The sequence below is a fragment of the Mustela putorius genome, unplaced genomic scaffold, assembly GCF_011764305.1.
Source record: "Mustela putorius furo isolate JIRA1106 unplaced genomic scaffold, ASM1176430v1.1 tig00000196_pilon_pilon_pilon, whole genome shotgun sequence".
In the NCBI taxonomy this organism is placed as follows: Eukaryota; Metazoa; Chordata; class Mammalia; order Carnivora; family Mustelidae; genus Mustela; species Mustela putorius.
Window position 1 is genome coordinate 9,481,352 of NW_025421310.1, and position 20,316 is coordinate 9,501,667.

At 54.0% G+C, this 20,316-nt stretch overlaps 4 protein-coding genes and 2 long non-coding RNA genes across 7 annotated transcripts; 4 read left to right on the plus strand and 2 right to left on the minus strand.

Annotated features, from left to right (window-relative positions):
• Positions 1–4,509: 4,509 nt before the first annotated feature.
• On the plus strand, positions 4,510–5,704 carry CUNH19orf84 (chromosome unknown C19orf84 homolog). The gene has a single exon (XM_045077282.1). The coding sequence runs from the start codon at positions 4,510–4,512 to the stop codon at positions 5,083–5,085; it is 576 nt and encodes a 191-aa protein (XP_044933217.1). The 3' UTR covers positions 5,086–5,704.
• Positions 5,705–5,994: 290 nt separating this feature from the next.
• On the plus strand, positions 5,995–12,393 carry LIM2 (lens intrinsic membrane protein 2). Its single transcript, XM_004767132.3, has 5 exons — positions 5,995–6,076; positions 6,398–6,578; positions 10,501–10,650; positions 11,688–11,822; positions 12,052–12,393. Exons 2-5 carry the CDS (start codon positions 6,404–6,406, stop codon positions 12,111–12,113), a joined length of 522 nt encoding a protein of 173 aa, XP_004767189.1. The 5' UTR covers positions 5,995–6,076; positions 6,398–6,403; the 3' UTR covers positions 12,114–12,393.
• On the minus strand, positions 9,467–10,509 carry LOC123391275. The gene is made up of 2 exons (XR_006605907.1): positions 9,798–10,509; positions 9,467–9,672 (listed from the first exon to the last, which is right to left on the minus strand). It is a non-coding gene; the product is annotated as an uncharacterized LOC123391275 (long non-coding RNA).
• Positions 12,394–13,837: 1,444 nt separating the features above from the next.
• LOC123391273 lies at positions 13,838–19,274 on the minus strand. Its single transcript, XR_006605905.1, has 3 exons — positions 19,154–19,274; positions 16,270–16,684; positions 13,838–15,211 (listed from the first exon to the last, which is right to left on the minus strand). It is a non-coding gene; the product is annotated as an uncharacterized LOC123391273 (long non-coding RNA).
• NKG7 (natural killer cell granule protein 7) lies at positions 15,906–19,167 on the plus strand. Of its 2 annotated transcripts, XM_045077453.1 has the most exons (5): positions 15,906–16,199; positions 16,280–16,426; positions 16,509–16,643; positions 16,739–16,804; positions 19,036–19,167. In XM_045077453.1, the coding sequence occupies exons 1-4, from the start codon at positions 16,043–16,045 to the stop codon at positions 16,795–16,797; spliced, it is 498 nt and encodes a 165-aa protein (XP_044933388.1). In that variant the 5' UTR covers positions 15,906–16,042; the 3' UTR covers positions 16,798–16,804; positions 19,036–19,167. The 2 variants fall into 2 exon arrangements, with proteins under 2 accessions (XP_044933388.1, XP_004767190.1); XM_004767133.3 differs by lacking the exon at positions 19,036–19,167 and having other exon boundaries at positions 15,907–16,199; positions 16,739–16,948.
• Positions 17,087–20,002, plus strand: CLDND2 (claudin domain containing 2). The gene is given in 5 exon segments (XM_004767134.3): positions 17,087–18,912; positions 19,179–19,211; positions 19,214–19,306; positions 19,532–19,648; positions 19,885–20,002. Coding segments are annotated over 5 exon segments (489 nt in total). The 5' UTR covers positions 17,087–18,743; the 3' UTR covers positions 19,962–20,002.
• Positions 20,003–20,316: the final 314 nt, after the last annotated feature.

A 20,316-nucleotide genomic window follows, 5' to 3' on the forward strand; every position in this document is an offset into this window, starting at 1 on the left:
AGTGGGGGCCTTCAGAATGGCTGTCCCCCCTTACAGGGCTCAAGGACTTCCCAAGGGGATGGTGGGCTGGGAAGGAAGGGGAAAGGGGCTAGAAGGAGAGGAGGCTGGACTCCTGAGGGTGGGGAGGTCCCATCTCCTTTCTGAAGGGCCTAGAAGTTGGGGGAGGGGAGGCATAAACAACAAGGGGGGGGGGGGAATCCTGACCTTGTGGGCTGGGAACCACTCCTCAGTCTGCAGGACTCTTTTAGGAAGAAGGGGTAACTCTTGGGTAAAAGTCTAGCGACCCCTGGGCTGGGAGGAATGCAGTGAGGCCAGAGCCCCCAGAGGTGGGGAGAGTCTCTAAGGGGGTAAGGAAGAGAGGTGGGGGGAGGACTCGGGGGAGAGGGAGGATGTAAGGGTAGGGGCGGCAGTGGGAGGAGCCCCCAAGACCCAGAGGCCCTGACGCTTACCCTGCACTCCTGAGGGCCCCCAAGTTGGATGGGTTGAAAGAGCGGGTAAGGCTCAAGGGAGAGCAGGGACCCCAAGGGCATCCCAGGGTCCCCTGGAGGGGATGGAAGCGAGGACTTAAGGGAATGAATGGAGGCTCTAAAGGTCCAGTCTTGGGACTTTGCCCGAGGCCCGTGGGGGACGTGAAAGGAAGGGGATCCTAAGGTGGGGTGGAGATGAGGCAGTGGGCTCCCTCGTGGGCCAAGAAGACCCCTGGGCAGGATCCCCCCTCCAAGTTTCACTCGGCATCTCCAGGCCTGGGGAGGATCTCCACCGCCTCCCGCCCCCCCCCGCCCCGCCCCAGCATGCTACAGACGCCACACAACAGTGACAATGGCATCCGACGACGACGACGCTGGACGATGGAGCAAAAGGCCCGGAGAAGGGCCGGAGAGACCATAACCAATCACAGAGCAAGGGAGCGCTCAGAAATATACCCAATCAAAGAGCAAGAGGTCTGGCTCGCCGACAGGACGGCAGCGGGGCGGGGACTCGAAAGCAGCGCGAGCTCACTCGCCAATCGGAGCCAAGGATGACTATCTTGCGATGCGTTACGCATACGGAGTGGGCGGAGCTCCAACGTATAGCCGGCTGCGTTCCCCAGCGAATCGGAAGTTTCGCTGCCCGGGACTCAGGGGTTGATTGGTCGCGTTCAGAAGGTGCCTGTCCAGTTTGGAAGACGCAGAAAGGACCTTCCCTTAGAGACCCAAGAGCCCGCCTCCACTCTCTAGTGCGGGCGGAGGATCTTAAAGCGCCGGGTCCTTGGTAAATTGAACGGGAAGCAGTTCCGTTCTGCTGCAGTCGAGCAGGAAGCGCCAAGTGGCGAAGAGGGAACTCGAAAAGCTTAGGCAGCTTGCCTTAGGTCCCGCGCTCGTCGGTGGCGGAGCGGGGATTCGAACCCCATTTTGGAGACCCGTCTGAACAAAATAGTCCTGCCTCTTCCGGATAGGACATAACGGTTGGATGAGACCCGAAGCCTAATCACGCTCGCCCGGAAAGGAAAGCCCCTGCTTTGGGATAAAAAAATCTTCCCATTCCAGGGACGCCTGGGTGGCTCAGTCGGTTAAGGTCTTCCTTCAGCTCAGGTCATGATCTCAGGGTCGTGGGATCGATCCCGGCGTGGGGCTTTCGTGGGGCTTTCTACTCAGCCGGGAGCCTGTTTCTCCCTCTCCCTCTGCCTGCCCCTCTGCCTGCTGGTGCTCTCTTTGTCCGACAAAGAAATAAAATCTTAAAAAACAACAACAACAACACAAAAAAACCTTTCAATCCCAGCCACCTGGCCTTTGCTCACACCATTTCTTCTACATCAAATACCCACTCACTCTAGATCAAAGGCCACCTTTCCTAAAAACAAAACAACAAAACAAAAAACCCAAAGAAGCCCCACACCTGCGCAGCAATGTTTTCCTGGCCCCCAACCTTACCCCTTTAACCTCAGGAGCATCACTCATTGCTCCCCTCCTGTTCTGTTTGCAAGCTCTCATCACCTGGGAATGTTACCGTCCATCTCTGTGTCTGACCCCCACCCCTCAAGACAGACTCCTTAGAGGGCAGGTGACGTCTCTGAGTCACCAGCATCACCCAGCACAGGTCGTGGATTCCAGAGAACTCAATAAATGGAAGGTCTTGGGTATCTGGGCTTTCCCATTCCTAAAGAGGGATATTGTGAAGTTCTGTTAAAAAAAAAAAAAAAATTATGTTCAAAGACACTGCTCTGGCCAAAAGCTCTGCATTATCCTTTAAAAAAACAAAACAAAACAAAACAAAACATTTATTTGGCAGAGAGAGAGCATAAGCAGGGGGAGCTGCAGGCAGAGGAGAAGCAGTCATCCCACTGAGCAAGGAGCCCCATGTGGGACTCAGTCCCAAGACCCTGGGATTAAGATCTGAGCCAGAGGCAGATGCTTAACCAACTGAGCCACTCAGGCATCTGGGACTTTGCATCATCCTTGATTCCTCATTAATCACCCCCAGAAGCCCTGCAACAAATTCTGATGGTTCTTCCAAAAAACATCCTAAATCCGTTCATATCTTCCCATCCCCACTCCCCTACCCACCCCTGCTTGGGTGTCACCACCACTCCTGGCCTGAAGGATATCAGCTCCCTTGCTTTCCACCAGAGCCTGTTCTCCAAACTGCTGACACAGTGCTTTTCTTCAAACATAAGTCAAAGTATGTCACACCTCAGCTTACAAATGTTTGAAGCCATCTCAGTGTTCTAAAATGAAAAAAAAAAAAAAAAAAAAAAAAAAACAAAAAACAAAAAAAAACCCAACACCCCCAAACCCCAAAGTCTTCACTGCAGCCTATCATGTCCTACATAATCTGGCTCCTACTTGAGTCTCCATTAAGAACACAGAATTGAGGTTCAAATTTCACTTGTGCCACTTCCTAGCTCTCTGACCTTGAGAAACTTACTTGGACTCTCTGAGGCACAGTCTGATCATCTGTGAAGGGAGGATTAAATAAATTAGAATTCTCAAAGAAATAAATTAGAATTATTAATTAAAATGGACCTCTATTTTATAAAATAAGTGAGTAGCATTCCTCAAAATTGTTAAGGTTGTAAAAAGTCAGGAAAGACAGAGAGGCTGCAGCCGAATGAGGAGACAAAGGAGATTGGATGATAAATGTCAACCTGCATCAGCTTCTGGAACAGAAAATAGATGACCTGAGTGTGAAAACCGGTAAATTTCAAATAAAGTCTGGATTTGGCTAATAGTCATGTTAGTTTCTTAGTTGCAACAAAGTTTCCGCAACCATGTAAGAAGATAACATTGGGGGAAGCTGGGTGAGGACTGTATGAGGACTCTCTGTATTAACTTTGTAACTTTTCTGTAAACAGAAATAGAAATTCTGTAAACAGAATACAAAGGTATTCCAAGAGAGGGGCGCGTGGGTGGCTCGGTGAGTTAAGTGTCTGCCTCAACTCCAACCCATCTACTTCTCCCTCTGTCCTAAAGAGCATCCAGATGTCCTGATTTCCCTTTGGTCCTAAAGAACACCATCAGGCCCCCAGAAGAAAAGGCCAGAAACAGGTGGAAAGATAGGAAAGGGCTGGGGTCCTGACGTCTAGGTCTGAGGAAGCAGAGGTCTGGGGGTCCGGATTCCTGGGTCTGAGCGTGGAAGACGCTCAGGGACCAGACTTCTGCGTCTCGGGGAGATGGGGCCTGCAGACTAAGATATGTAGGGTTGAGGCATTAGATCCTGCAACTCTGGTGTACTTGCCTGGGGCTCTTCACGTCCGCCGGCCACGCCCCACTCCAGACAAAGTCCCGGGCACTTTTTTCCAGACCCCTCCGCGCCTCCCTGCGCCCTGGAGAAATCGTGGCGAAGGTGCTAGAAGACGCTTGAGACACCCTTGTAAAGATGGAACAGCAAGAGAAAGGGACTGGGCCCAAGGGGTGAGACGCAAGACCTTCCTCATGGGGAGGACAGAGGTCAGCGAGGGAAGGGGCGGAGAAAATCAGAGGCAGAGTGGACTGACCCAAAGAGAGTATCAGAACAACAACAACAAAAAGGCTCACGTATCATCAGTTAGAAACAGAATCTTAGCGATCTTACTGACCGAGCTGAACAAGATACTTAGAAGGGACACAGCTAGAAACAGATATTGGAGGAAGAGGGAGAAGTTTCAAGAAAGAGCCAGGAGAATCAGAGATGTCAGGAACAGCCATAGAGCTGGAGAAATAATACTTTTCAGACCTAGGCCTTGCCTATGCACCTCTGGTACTACCAAAAGCCATCTTTGGATGTGAAAAATGAAGGTTCAGCACAGGGAAGTGATTGACCTGGAAACACACCTTGAGCGAGGCAGCCTGCAGCTTGAATTTCATTCTGTCTGATTCTGACGTCCTGACTGAGCTGTCTGTCTCTCTGTAAAGAGATATGGAAAAAACAGATGAGAGAAAGATTGAGAGACTGAGCGAGAGAGAGAGAGAGAAGGCACGGGAATCAGAGGTGGACGCTGAGCTGAATGGGCTCCCAGGAGAAGGGCTGGACCACAGTAGGAAGGCCGGAGAGATGGTGAGAACTACTGACCTGTACTCTTGTCATTCCAGGAACAACCTGTCCCCGCCATCACCCAGGACTGAGCCGTGCCCCCCTGCACCTTTCCCAGCCTTGCCATCTTTCCCCCTGGGCATCCCAGATCCAGCCCACCTGGGGCTCCCTGAGAGCTTGGCCTCTGTCACTGTCCCCATCCGTCTGGACGCCCTCTCCTACCTCCTGCACAGCGCCCTGCTGGGGGCCTACACCCTTCAACAGTCCTTGCCCTCCTGCCCCTGCAACCCCCAGGCATGCTGCACCCCCCAGGCAAGCAACACCCAGCCAGGCATGGCCACAAGGCCACCCAGGGGACGCGGGGGCTGGGGCGTCCAGCGCAGGCCAGGCCGGGGCCAGGTCCAGCAGCGATGGCAACCTGGAAGGGCTGAGAGGGGCTGGCCGCGGGGGTCTGGGGCTGGCCCCAAGACTCCACTGGCGATGCCAACATCACCACCAACTCTGCCTGGTCAGGATGGGAAGAAGGAAGCCCGAGGTCAAGAGCCACCCCAGGACATGCCGCCTGCTGCAGCAGAAGACTGGGAGGCAGAGTACTAGGACCCTGAAAGTCCAGCTCCCCAGACTCCTGAGAAGGGTCACCAGGAGGGTTTTCCTGGAGCCCAGGGTGACCTCAGCTATGGCAGAAATACCCCAAGAAACACCATCCTCCCATGTTTCTTCTCCCAAAACCACAGCCTCAGGAGTGGGTCTTGCGAGTCACCCCATGAAAACCGGAGCTGACTTGGGATCCCACACCAACAAAAGCCCTGAGCCTCATATCCACCCAAAGCCATGCCTGTCCCCATTCCCAGCACTACCCCAACTACAGTGACAGCCCCAACCCCATCCCCACCCGCCTCTGTAACCCCAGTCCCATCCCCACTCTCAATGCCATATCCCCAGCCCCACTCATTCCCATTTCTGTCCCCATCTCCACCCTCAGTCTCAGCTCTGCACACTCTTTCTCGACTACCTCAGGCCAACCCAGTCCTCATCCTTAACTGCCTCCTAAACTTGACCCCAAACCCAGCCCATCTTTGATCCCAGCCAATACCGTCCCATCCTTCTTCCGGTCCCAGCCCCAATTGTGACATGCCCTGTGACCCAATTGCAAAGAACATTGGCCCAACATACCCAGACACCTGCTGCCCCGCCTCCCTCACCCCTGGTTGAACAATAAATGGATGGCTGCCCCTATGTCTTGTGTCTCTGTGTGTGCTTACGCAGCTCAGGCTAACCCAGTGGGCGCTGTGAGCAAGACCTGTGAAAGGGTGGTGGGGTCGTTGGGAGGGTCACAGAGCGAGGCCAGTGGGGCCAGGGGCTGCGGGGAGGGAGCGCTTGGATCCCTGTTTCAGCGAATTCCATTTGGGGCCTCTGCCACCACTGCACTTCTGCCTGCTGGAAGCTGCTGGGTCACAAGGCCATTGTGTGGGGAGGCTTAAGGGATTTGGGGGACCCAGGGAGCAGAGAGGCCAGCAACCTGGCTCGGCTCAGTTTGCACAGAAGGGCCGAGGCAGACAGAGGGCTTGTGGTAGGCTCTGCCACTCAGGTAAGGACCAGGCATTGGACCTCTAGGTTCCCTCCTCCACCCAGACCTAGGGATCCATGCTCTAGCTCCTTCCTCCCCCAGGGGCCTGCTGGTATCCCAGCCCCTAGCTCCCTCCTCACTTAGGACCCAAGAGCCCAGGGCTCCAACCTCCTCCCCATCCAGGAACCGAGGGCCCAGGCCCCCAGCTCCTTCCTCTCCTAGGGACCTGCTGTCCCAGCCATTAGCAACCTCCGCATCTGGGATCCGGGAGTCTAGGTCCCCAACTCCTCGTCCCTCCACCGGGAGTCCAGCTCCTGACCCCACCTCTTCCCATCTCCACAGATCACCATGTACAGCTTCATGGGTGGCGGCCTCTTCTGTGCCTGGGTGGGGACCATCCTCCTGGTGGTGGCCACAGCCACAGACCACTGGATGCAGTACCGGCTGTCGGGGTCCTTTGCCCACCAGGGCCTGTGGCGATATTGCCTGGGGAACAAGTGCTACCTGCAGACAGAGAGCATTGGTAAGACTCCGGGGCTGGGGCTGGGCTGGGGCTGGGCTCAGAGGCCCCCTCAGGGCACACCCTCGCCACCTGTTTGGCTGGTGGGGAACTCTGTGGCTCAGAGAGGGACCAGCCAGAGATCGCTTTGCACAAAAGGGACAGAACTGGGATTTCAGGAATTTCTTTCCGGTACAATTATGAAATGTACTAGAGGTTAAGTAGACAGGTGACATTTCCAGGCACGGGCTCAGTGGAGCAGCTGCGGGGACAGGGCTGTCAGAATAGTGTTTCCTAAATATCCATGATGTATCAGGAACCAGGTTGCGTACTGTGGGATACAGAAGCAATACGGACCCTAAATTTGCTAAATACCGGATGGTAGTTTTTTTTTTTTTTTAAGACTTTGGGTTTTGTTTTTTTTTTTTTTAAGATTTTATGTATTTATTTGTCAGAGAGAGAGAGAAGGAGCACATGCAGACAGAGTGGCAGGAAGAGACAGAGAGAGAAGCAGGCTCCCTGCTGAGCAAGGAGCCCGATGTGAGACTCTATCCCAGGATGCTGGGATCATGACCTGAGCTGAAGGCAGCGGCTTAACCAACTGAGCCACCCAGGCATCCCCCGGATGGTAGTTTTTAATAGCTACTGTGCACCAGGCTTTGTAATATATATATATGTCTGTATGTCTATATATATATGTGTGTGTATGTGCACATTATAATATATGTTGTAAAAATGGCGAAAAATAGCTTTTCCAACATACAGTTCTTGCAAACTACATTATAATAACATATTATAAATATAAGATAATATATAATATAATATACTCTATATCTCTATGTATAGCTCTCCATATGCATATACATATACATATGTACATTCATATATATGGAGATATACTTACATATATTTTATATTACATAATATATAATATGCACTACATAGTAATAAATTAATACACAATATACATTATATAAAAATAAATTAAGAATATATAAGGTGTATTATATATTAATAAATTAAGAATATATAATGTCACATATTTTCTATGTACCAAATAGTAGTAGTAGTAATAATAATGATGATGATGACTGGCATTAATTGAAAGTCATTGAGTCCTACATGCTATTCTAAGTGCTTGACTTGGATTAATGCCCTTTGGTCTCCCAACAACACTGAGGGTGGTACCACTGTGTGTGTGAATAAAACAAGAGACTTGGGGCACCTGGGGGGCTCTGTCCTTGAGTGTTTGCCTTCTGCTCAGGTCATGATCCTAGGATCCTGGGATGGAGCCCCTCATTGGGCTCCCCGCTCAGTGGGAAGCCTGCTTCTCCCTCTCCCACTCCCCCTGCTTGTGTTCCCTCTCTCACTGTCTCTGTCAAATAAATGAATAAAATCTTAGAACAACAACAACAACAAAAAAAAAAAACAAAAAAAACACATGAGCCTTGCCCTCAAAAAGCCAAACATTCTCTCCAGGGGGTTTTGGGAGGAGGAGCCAACCCTCCAGAGCCCTTAGGGCAGATTTCACTGCCCCATCTCACTGAACCTGTCTGGGAGAGGAAACAGGATGCCCGGGTGCAGGAGGGGTAAACTGAGGCAGGAAGCAATGGAAAGACGTACCCCAGCCGCCAGCTCCTGGGCTCGGTCAGCCTCCTGATTTCATGCATCCCTTTCATTCCCGGAGGTCTCATTCGTTACACTTCCACCATTTCTCCTGCTTCAGCCTGGGAATGCCCTAAGGACACCCACATCCCAGTCTATCTTCTCTCTGTTGGGGATGGAGGAGAGGAAGGCAGGATGCAGGTCTGCAAGTCCATTTGACCCTGAAGCCAAAATCCTCACCCTGATAGATTGCTGGGTATCTGTCCACACAGCTGGCTCCCGGTGCAGGTCAACTGTAACTGGCTCACCAGGCCCAGAGCAGACATACGTGAACTCGCCGGGGCCAACTCCAGCCACAGACACGTGTGTATAGTGTTTTTTATAAAGTTTCTGATGTCGCCAGAAAAATCTGGACTTGCGGCTGTCTTTGAAAAATCCATTTTTGCCTCCTTTGAAGGCGGTCTACCAGTCAGGGGCCCTCAGGAGATAGGGGGCACACTGTGACTGGAACAGGGAGAGTTTTCTCTGAAGATGGAGCTCAGAGGTAGTAATGGGTCACCTGGCATGGGACACAGGTGCCCTGTTCGCCGCAGCCCCCACCTCAGCCTGCTGGGGGACAGATAAGCTGCTCTCTTTTTGCAGCTGGAGGCAACCCTCAGAGATGTTTGCATTTTGCACTCCTACCTCAGTGGGACCACGGGGAGGATATAGGCAAAAACATGTCCCGTAAGTCTTCCAGCCTTTTAAATACTCAGAGGCATCCGTAGTTTCCTGGGGCTGCCGTGACAAAGGACCATGGACTGAGTGACTCAAACAACAGAAACGTACCATCTCACAGCTCTGGAGGCTGGGGGTCTGATAACTGAGGTCAGCAGAGTTGGTTCCTTCCGAGGCCATGAGGGAGGATCTGTTGCCTGGCTTCTGGTGGAGGCTGGCTCTCTCCTGGCTGGCATTCTTTGGCATTTATTAGCATGTCAGTGTGTCATCCTGATCTCTGTTTCATTTTCACATGGTGCTCCCCACCCTCCCGCATGTCTGTCTTTCTCCAGCTTTCCCCATTTTGTGAGGATACTTGTCAGTCAGTTAGGATTAGGAATCCACTCTGCTACATTGAGACCTTAAATACATTGGCAATGAGCCTATTTCCAAAAAAGGTCCTACTCTGAGGATTGCAGCTTCCTTCCACATACGAATTTGGGGGTTTGGGGGTTGCGGGGAGAGACACGGTTCAACCCATGACAACATCCACAGAGAAACAGCCAGCAATTTTTTTTCTCACTGACATTCACACAAGGCAAAAGAATGCATTTTGCAAAGATCCAGACTTTTTATTTTTCGGGGGCAGGATCCAGGCTCTGTCCCAGGGTTGCAGGTGTCCTGGGTCCTCCAAGAGCCAGTATGGTCAAGCAGATCAGAACAAGGGCTTTGATGCTTGGGTGTCAACGCCAGTCCCACTGCCAATTAGGGCACCCTGGATAAGTCACTTTACCTCTCTGAGCTTTAGTTTCTTCACCTGAAAAACGGGGATTAAAAATAGTACATACAGCATAGGGCCCTTGGAAGGAATGAACAGGCTCATTCAAGGAATGCGTGTCTGACACGTATTTGGTAGCTGCTAAATGAAGGATGAAATCTTACCGATAATTCCCAGAGCATGTCCTAAAGGGTCAGCTCAGTGCCAAGCACAACGTTCCAGGCTCCAGGCTCCACGTTCATTCACTCAGCATGTGCCCTGAGCCCCCACTATGTGCCAGGCACCCGTGCATGAGAGGAAGTAAATGAGGAAGCAAGACCTTTGTCCTCAGAAAACTGGGCGATCAGCAGGGAAAGACAGATATAAACAAGTTAAAAATAAATAAATAGGTCATTTTCAAGTATGGGCAGTGGTTATCTGGGAAGTGAAAGCGAGCGATGGGAGAGAGGACAGGAAGTGAGTGGCAGGCAGATAGTGGGGAATCAACACTGATTCATTACTCATCCATCCATCCATCCATCCATCCATCCAACGAATATCTCTCCAGGCCCATTTGCAAACCAGTCTTGTGCTGGGAGTATTCCCAAGGTAGAAACCTGGCCTCAGGGAGCAATCGGACTGGAAGGGGGAACAAGCCAAGAGCCACAGCCCCAAGAGCCACAGCCAGGAGCAGGGGGTGAGGACGATACCTGAGGGGTGAAAGGGTGCTTCCCAGAGGGGATTTGGGAGCTGGGCTGTGGAAGATGATTAGGGGCTTGCAGGTAAAGAGAGGGACTGCAGAGGTGAGGGAGGAGCTGCGTCAGGGACAGAGAGGTAGGCCTCCTGGGCTGGGGGAGGCGCGGGAGTGACCGATCGGTGCTACCACAGCTTATTGGAATGCCACCCGGGCCTTCATGATCCTGTCCTCCCTGTGTGCCACCTCGGGCATCATCATGGGCATCCTGGCCTTCGCTCAGCAACCCACCTTCACCCGCCTCTCCCGGCCCTTCTCTGCCGGCATCATGTTTTTCGCCTCCAGTGAGTGGACCCAACTTCCCCATCTCCCCACTCCCACCCCCAGCTTCCCAGCCCATTTCCATCCCCAGCCCCATTCCTCATTCTCAGCTCCACGGCCAACCTAGTCTCCCCCCGACCCCAACCCCAACTCCAAGACTGGTTCTAAAAGCCTAATGCCAGCCTCTTATATCAGTTGCTGTCCGGTCGCCCGGTGCGGGCACTAACTTCCCCCCGCCCCCCCCCCGCCAGGTTTAAGGGTGCGATTCCTAACAAGGCTGCTCCTACTTCAGTTGCAAGAGGGGTCCTCAGGTCATCTGCACTTTTGACCCACTGGCTGCGGGTTCGGGGGTCCCCAGAACCCAGTCATGTTCAAAGATTTGCCAGAAGTCACCAAACTCCAGAAAGCACTATACTTACAATTACAGATTTATTATAAAGGCTACACCTCAGCACCAGCTAAACCGAGAGAAGCACAGGGTGAAACCTGAGAGGGTCTTGAAGGCTGAGCTTCTGCATCCTTCCCCCATGGCATCCCACTGAGTGCCTCACCGGCCAGGAAACTCTGGCACACTTGTCATGTCTGGAGTTCCTGCTGGGGTTTCATTACCAAGGCCCTATTGTGTCATTGACCCTGTGCCTGAACTTGGTCTCTAGCTACCTTCCCCAGAAGGTGGTCCGATACCAAGTGGCTCACAGCCCCTGGTGGCTGCTCTGTTCCTGGGGCTGGTCCTTCTGGGGACCAGGTCCTACCTATTGTCATCTCAGCTCATCAATAAAAACCCAAGAGGCTCAGCAGTAACAAAAACATTCCTATCACTCGGGAAATTCCAGGGATTTAGCGTCTCTGTCCCAGCCCCAAACCAGCTCCAGTCAAATTCCTTATTACACAGCACAGCCCTGTCCCATCCCCACCCGACCCCTACTCCCCCGGCACCCTCCCCCTTTCCCCTTCCCACCCCTCCCCGCCTTTCCCCTTCCTCTATCTAACTCCCACCCCCATCTGCAAACCCCACCCCTACCCCCTTTCCTACCCACCTCCCCCCATCCTCTCCCCTTAGCCTTTTTTGTCCTGTTGGCCTTGGCCATTTACACTGGAGTCACTGTCAGCTTCCTTGGTCGCCGCTTTGGGGACTGGCGCTTTTCCTGGTCTTACATCCTGGGCTGGGTGGCCTTGCTCATGGCCTTCTTCGCAGGTATGAGGGTTTGGGGGTGGGAAGGTCAGTGTCTGTGGCAGAGTGGGCAGCACTTCAGAGGGCCAGATGATGGGGTGTCCCACATGGGCCCCCCAGCACTGAGCCAGGAGACAGAATCGAGATGCTGCAGACACCCAGGAAGAAAGGGAGTGCTGTTTTGGGGTCTTGGGCTAGGAGCCCAGGTTAGGAGGACTTGGGGGGGGGGCCAATGGGATCTCTTCTCATGCAGGGATTTTCTACATGTGTGCCTACCGGATGCATGAATGTCGGCGCCTGTCTGCTCCCCGCTGAGCCCAATGTACCCCCAACTTCATCTGGAGGTTAAATAGGACCACGGAAAAGGAGGGGGAAGGTCTAGAGGCCTGAAGTTCTGGTTCCTGTGGGCAGGAGGGGGCTCAATCGTGGACTCTGGGCAGAGGCCTCTGACTCCTGTGTCCCAAGGGGGAGGGAGGAAGAATGGGGCCTGGTGGGAGGCAGTTGAGAAGACCCAAGGCCCAGCCCATGAAGGGGGGGTGTTAGAGAAATGGGATCTCCATTAGAGCGACTTTTTGAGAATCTAATAAAACTGATGTGAAACTACTAAGGTGTGGTCCTTGAGGGGTTGGGGTGATGAGAAACAGGTGTGAGTGGTGGACAGGGTGGGGGTGTCTGGAGGACTGCAGGCCAACCTGCTCAGTCTCTGTAAGGATGGGGACAGACATGAACCACAGAGTTCCCACCCAGGGGTTAACTACGACTTCTAGGAAACAGATGTGTAGGTCCAATTCTGTATTTTTTTTTTTCCTAATTCCACATCACCAAGCAGCTCAGTTCTTACACTCTCTATAAGAAGGTATTGTCAGATCCCACAAGTGAAGGACTCAGTCCTAAAGTCTGCCCCCCACCCCTACCTCAGATGCCCTCACAAGTGCAGCTTGTCACCTGGGCTTCTGGTCAACCAGCAGTAGTGTGGAGGTTTCCATGACTCACTCTTTGGGTTTGAATAATTTGCTAGAGTGGCTCCCAGAACTCGAAGGAAGATTCCACTTACTAGATCACCTGTTTACTATAAAAGGATATAACTCAGGTACAGCCAGATGGAAGGGACCCACAGGGCAAGGTATGGGAAAGGGGCAAGGGGCTTCTGTGCCCTTTTCAGGGGGCCACTCTCTCTATTACGCACACATTCACCAACCTGGAAGTTCTCTGAACCCAGTCTTTTTGGGTTTTCATGGTGGCTTCATTACACAGGCATCCTGAGTGTACCACTGGCCACTGGTGATTACTCAGTCTTCAGCCCCTCCCTACCCAGGTTGGGGGCTGGGACTGAAAGTTCCAACCCTCCAGACACCTGGCTGATTCCCCTGGCAACCTGACCTTACCTTCCAGTGCTTTGCCACCACCTCCCTGCCCCCAGTTGCCTCATTAACCATTAAGGTAGCAAGGCCCTCATTGCCTATGAAATACCAAGGCTTTTAGCAGCTTCATGTCAGGAACAGTACAAAGAACAAATATGTGTTTCTTATGAATCATAATACCAGTGGGATAATACGATAAACGAAAAGGTCTGTGAAAAAAACCACCTGACTGCTCACACCATCTCCAGTCAGCATTCCTCACAGCCCCTCCCCTCCCTGGATGGACCCCACACCTAGAAGCGCCAGATCTCTGATCCACACCCTGTCCTGACTCTTCACATACCATTCATGACCTTGACCTTCTCATTCACTCGCTCATTACTTCATTCAATAAGCTGTGCCCAACTGCCGTGAGATTTACTAATATCTACCATAAATTAATAAGACTATTTAGCAAGGCCCATTCTAATAATAAGAATATTAATTACAGTCTATGCTAAAACTGTCATATGAACAGAGACCTACTCCCTAGAAATATTTATTGGGGACTTCACAAATAACAATAGTTCTGTATTTATAGAGGCTTCCTCTACTAATAATGGCAATTGAGGCCTTCTCTAATGGTAATTTATTGAGGCCTATTTAAGGAGACATATTTATTGAGGCTTATTCCAGGAATCATATTTATAGGAGTTTATTCTAGCAATAATAATGATGTGGTAATTCCAGTGTCCACTTGAAAAGAAGAGGCATCTCAAATCTCAGGTGTCCTGGTCTCTCCCACATCCCATACCAACTCCTCCCATATCTCCCCATCTTGCCTCATTGTCATCCAGCTGCTCCTGCCAAGAGTCCTGGGATCATCAGCAGCTGCTTTACTGCGTCCCACATCTGATTCACTGGCAAGCGGCGTTGGCTCTACCTTAAAACTGTGTCCAGGTTCCTTGATCACCCAGTTAGGACTCATATCTTGTTTCACCTGGCTTATGGCCTCAGTCTCCTAACCAGCTCTGCCCCTCCTCCTGTCCCCCACCCCCCGCCTGCCTCCATAGTCCATTCTCTACAGTGTGTGTGTGGGGCGGGGGGGGGGGGGATGAAATAGGTGGGATTGAGATGAATATGAGTAGGGCTGAGGTCGGAATTATAAAGGGTGGGACAGAGCGGGAGGAAGGTTGGGGTGGCGCTGGAAGTGTGATCTGGTGTGAAGTTCCAAACAAGGTTAGCATTAAGTCTCAGAATGAGGATGGGTTTGTGTTTGGGGCTGAACTTGGATTTGGACATGGGGTTGGGGCTGAGTTTGTGAATAAGAGGATGGAGGTCAGGTTAGTTTGGAGGATGGGGTTAAATTAGAGGCTGGAGCTGGGGTTAAGGAGTGGGTTGTATTGGGGGTTGGGGATGGGACTGGGTTTAGAGCCGGTCTTGGCAATGAAAATAGGGTTTGGTTTAGGAATCAGGACGGGGTTGAATTTGTGGGTAGAGCTGGGTTATGGACAGGGTTGGGTTTGGTTTGGAGATGAGGTTAGGGATGGGGCTGAGTTTGGGGTTAGGTCTGGGGATGATACTGGGGTTGTGTTGGAGGACAGGGGTGGAGTTAAGGATGGGGTAGAGATTGCAGGTGACCTCTGGGCTCTGACACTCCCTTGGCCGGGATTCCTGAAGCCTGTCCACTGCTCTCCACTAGAGGTACACATACCGCCATTTTTGCGTCGGTGCCCCTGCTCCTTATGACCCGAATCTGCCCCTGAAAGCCTGCATTCGTGAGCACGTTCTCAGGACTGGCCAGTTACCTTGGTGGTGAGGGTCTGGGTGAGAGATGGGGGGCCTGCAAACTGGAGATTCCAGTAATGGAAGAGGCCCTGGCCTCTTGAGTCCCTCTGAGTCTCCCCTTTACCGGCTGCTGTGGGACTGCTGGCTCGTGTCATCTTTGTGACAGAGGTCTTCTTCTAGGCCATTCCCTTGGTTTGGAAGTCACATGAGCCTGCACCTTCCACCTGGGCTGCGACACCTTCGCCTTCTTCCTGCTCATCGGTGAGGTGAGGCTCTGTCTAGGACCTATTGCCGGGATGGGAAGAGGAGGCTAGTGCTGGGAGGGTGGGACAGTCCTGTGTGCCCACCTCTGCCCCTGAGACACCCTGATCCTGGAATGAGGCCCTGCTCAAGTCAGAGCTGTCTGCGAACTCTTATCAGAGGTAGATGTGGACATGTCTTGCTCTCCACAGACTTGCAGGATTGTGATCCTCCACCATTGGTTGCCTTTGGGATAAGCTCCAGGCAGGGATCCAGGACTCCCTGCCTCCTGCTCAGGACCCGAGACCAGGCCTCCAGCCCTCTTTTCCTTCAGCTGCAAGAACCTAGTCTCCAGCCCCCCTCCTTCTGTGGACACACTAGAGTTGGGGCCTCCCTCTTCCAGAATGGAAGGTTACAGAACCGACAGGAGAGCATGACACAACCACTAACTGTCCCCTTTGGCCACATCCCCCTGTTTAGCTCACACCCTGGTCTCATCTACCACCTCCCACCCTGGGGCCCCCAAGCCTCTTTCACACCTCTTCCAGGAAGTCTCCTCTGATGTTGAGGGTTCCAAGGTGGGAGGTATAGAACCTAAAGCAGAGGCAAGCTCTGAACCACCACCAAACCACTGATGATGTGACACCCTCCCCACCACATGCTGTGAGGGGAACCCAACCTATGTGGGGGGAGGAAGCTGTCAAGGCAACCGGGAAGGGGGGGTACAGGGCAAGACTCATCAACCCGGAACTGTGTGAAACCAAACGGCCTGGTTTTAAAATCTTAAAGGCTTCTCTTTCTTGAGCTCAGAGGGCCCAAGAGTCCAGATCACTGGCCCCTTCATCCGCAGGACCTGGACGCCCAGGACTCACTTCGATGGAGCTCTGTCGGTCTTTGGGCCTCCTCACTGGCTCCCTGGCCTTGGTGACCATCCTGATTGCTCTGAGCACGGATTTCTGGTTCGTGGCCATGGGGCCCACCTTCTCGTCTCACTCGGGGCTCTGGCCAGAGAAGTCTAACAGTGAGGTACCAGGTAAGGGACAGTGGTGTTTCCTATTGCGGGTGGTGGGCTGCCCAAGGAAGGGCAGGCACTGAAGTCTTACCTCGGGGCAGGCTACATCCGCGCGACGCAGAGCCTCAGCATTCTGGCTGCACTGTCGGCGCTGGTGTCGGTGATCTTCCTGATCTTGTCCTACGTCCCCTCACTGTCCATTCGAGGCTACGGGCCCCTCTCCTCCTCTATCATGGCTTTTGCTGCAGGTAGGCTCCGGGCTGCACTTGGGCTCTGGGGACTGGTGAGTTTCTGCAGAGGGTCTGAGCCCTCTCTCATCTTCATCCCCAGCCATTTTTGCTGTGGTGGCCATGGCGGTCTATACCAGCGAGCGGTGGAACCAGCCTCGACACCCTCAGATCCAGACCTTCTTCTCCTGGTCGTTCTACCTGGGCTGGGTTTCAGCTGTCCTCTGTCTCTGTACAGGTGACTACTGCTCCGGGACCTGGAGAGGCTTGCTGGGGGCTCTGAGAGAGCAGGGTGGGGGCTAATGTTAACCTCTCTTTGCTCCCCCCTCCCAGGCAGCCTGAGTCTGCATGCTCACTGTAGTGGCCCCCAGTCTGGCTATGAGACCTTGTAAGCCAGAGGTGAGCCGGGCAGGATGAAGCATTGTTCGGGGAAGACCTCGTCAGGAGCCACAGGCACCCACAGCCCTCCTCCTAGCCCCTACCCCAGCCCTCCCACAACCCCACTGTTTGTTTCTTCGTCCATTCAACAACAATTTGCTGAGATCTGGTTATTCTGAGATTAATTCAGCCAAGACATAAGCTGAGGGCAGGGCAGCTCCCTGGTGGGCGACCCCAGGATCCCAGGAAGGAGTCAGAACCCCTGTGTGCCCTCAGGCAGCCCCCACGCATGGATGGGCACAGATGGGCATGGAGCTGGGGCTGGCGCGGCCCCATGTCGGCTCCCTTCTCCGGTCCTTGTCTTTCTCCCTGTTTCTACCTTGAGACCCTGTCTTTTCTCTTTCCTCCTTTGTCTTTCCCACTCTGGTGCTTTTACCTTCTCACTCCCTCTCTGATTTTGTCACCCTTGTCTTCACTCTGGTCCTCCTCACTTACTTCATTAATTCATTTACTCCTTCAGCTGGCTTTTCCTGAGCTCCTCCTTTATCCTTGGTCTCACTGGGGATGCTGATGAGAGGCTGCCCCAGGCCCTGGCCACTGGGGGGCTGCAAGTCCAGTGGGGGAAGCAAGACAGCAGGCAGAGCCCAGGATGGTGGGGAGAAAGACTGACTCTGTCGGATGGGGTGGAGGGGAGCTTTCTGGGGGAAGGTTGTTCAGGGGCTTCTTGAGGGCCAAGGAAAGATCATCCAGACAGAGAGACGCAAAGGGGGAGGTGTGGAAAGGCTCAAAGTTTTCAGGGGATGGAGAAGGAGGTGGGAGCAACAGCCCCAATGGTCACAGTGACTCCCTCCTGAGGCCAGTGGGAAGCTAGGAGAAGGTTGTGAGCTGGGGAGGGTCAACGCCAGTTCCAGGTGCCAAGATTCCTCTGGGGCATGGAGGGAGGCCCAAAGGGAGAGAGGAGCTTGGCATCCAATGGGTGCGACTGGGACCAGGGCGTGAGATGGGAAAGATGGAAGGAGCCAGATGCAGGGGGGCAGAAGGTACCAGACACAGGGATTCGGGGGCTTCGTGGATTGATGGGTCAGAGGGGGCAAGGACAGTGCCAAGGGATCTGGCACAATCAACTGGGTGGGATGGCGGAGTCAGCCCCGGTTTGGTGGAAGATGCTGAGCTCAGTTGGGATGTGGTTGTCGGGGGTCTGGGACAGAGACTCGGTGAGGTTGCTCCTCTGGTGAGAAGGTGCAGGATGGAGGCTCCAGACCAACAGGCACGAAGTGGAGGGAGGAGGAGCGGGAGCTTGCATGGGAACCCAAGAGGGCACAGTCACAGAGACAGGGACCTGCAGAGCTTATGGAATCAAGGGAAGAGTTTTCACAAGGCTATGGTCTGTTATGCCATGGCCTTTTGGCTCTCCCCAGACCTGTTATCTGACTCTGAGCGGTCTCTCTGCTAGTAGAGTTGCTTAGGGTGTGTGTGTGTGTGTGTTGGGGGAGGTTTATCTCTTTAAATGACTGATGGGAGAGGGGATTTTAGAACTCCTCCTGTGTCACAGAGATGTGGTCTCCCTTCCCCCACCCTCTGGACTCTGTGTCTAAGAAGCCCTGGGAGCTGAGTGTGAGTCACTTAGGTGGGTGTGTGCAGGGCGGGGGTGGGGGGTGGGGAGGAGGGCACTGGACAGACTATAGGGACATTCCTGGGGGCCTGGAGATCTTCCAAAGACAGGGAGGTCTCTAAGCACTGATTCCTTGGGGGTAAGGTCTCAAGGCCCCCAGTAGGAGCAGTAGGCCATGAAGGTCTCTGGAAGGGCCTGAAGGAGGCAGCAGTGCTGGGGTGCAATCACACATGGAGGGACATGTGGGAGGGTGTCTCAAGGACTTGAAGGACCCGGGAGAGGGGTCTGGGGACGGGAAGAGTATCAGCCAATCTTGCGTGTGTGGCCCTCCGCAGCAGCCGCGCTGGCATGGGCGTGAAGCGGAGCCTCCAGAGCGGGGGCACCTTGCTAGGCTTCTTGGCCAAAATCCTCACGATTTTCTCCACTACCACCAACTACTGGATCCGCTACCCCGGGGGCCATAGTGGCTTGTGGCAGGAGTGTAATGGTGGCACCTGCTCCAACATCCCCTGCCAGAGTGAGGTCCGACCTGCCCAGATGTCCTCTAATGGTCAGACAGCCCCCAGCACAGACCACAGATGGCTCAACAGCAGGACACATCCTGCCCACCAAACCCTTACCCCTTCCACTCCTGTCTCAGGCCCATCTGCTCCTCTGCGACAGAGACTACCACCATCCCCCAACTCGGGACCCACTTCCCTCATGAAGTAACTTCCAAGTCCCCATCCAAACCATCAGCTCTGCTCCCAGCCCCTTACCGGCTGAGGCGGCCCCTCTCCCCAGCCATGCTGGCGGTGACAGGGGCGTGCATGGTGCTGGCGGCATCGGGTGTTTGGTGATGGGGCTGAGGATCCTACGCCACGAGGGCGACTCACGGGGCCAGACTACGAGCGGCATCTTCTTCCTCTACGGTGGGACGGCAGCGGGCCCACAGTCATAGGGTGGGCCTGGGGGTTGCAGGGGACAGGGGCCCAGGGGTCGCGGGGATGCGAGTGGGGACAGGGGCCAGAGACCCAGAGGAGGGGGCGTGGCTGAGGGAAAAGGACGTGGCCCTGGATGGGCATACTCTGGGTGGGGCCTGGGTGCGCCCCCCACCTCCCAGCCCAGGCGGAGCTCCCCTGGTGCGTGGAGCCCAGGCCTGCTGCTGCTGATTGCCTTGACAGGCTATACAGTGAAGAACGCGCGGAAGAACGATGTCTTCTTCTCGTGGTCCTGTTTTTCGGGGTGGCTGGCTTTACCCTTCTCTATTCTCGCGGGTAACCTGGACAGCGGGAAGAGGGTGGAGGACACTGCCCGGTGGACCCCCGCCCCCGACCCCCGCAGACTCCCAGCCGCCCTCCCAGGGACTCCTCACCAAACTCCGCTCCCGACATCCGCAGAACCGGCAGGAGCACCCTTGGGGATCCAAGCCCCAGTCCCCGGGGCGCTCCCGGCCATCTGCCCCAGGACAAACCGTCTCCCAGGCTTCTGCCCTCCGTTCCCCTCCCGCCTGGCTTCTGCTTTCTGCTGGCGGACAGGGTCTTGCAGAGCACGGATGCCCTCAGTGGATTCCCCGTGTGCTTGTGACCGCGGCCTGCCTGGGGCAGAATAAAGGAACGGCTTTCACCGCCGCGGCTCCGCGTGGCTTTCTGGGGGCCGTGAGGACACGGAGGACAGGAACGCACGCGGGAGCAATGTGGATATGAAGAGGACGGGGGACTGGGACACAGGGACACCTGGGGGTTCAGGGAGGACATAAGCACATGAAGCTATAGGGAACAAGGAACATGGGGACACGAGCTTGGGTGGAGTGGACAAGGCGCCTGGGCTCGGAGGGGGAAGGGGGCACAGGAGTGGTGGGGTCAGGAGAGCACATGGGTGCTCGGAAGGGATGTAGGGACATGGACGCGGAAAAACGGATATAGGGGGACGGAAGAGGCAT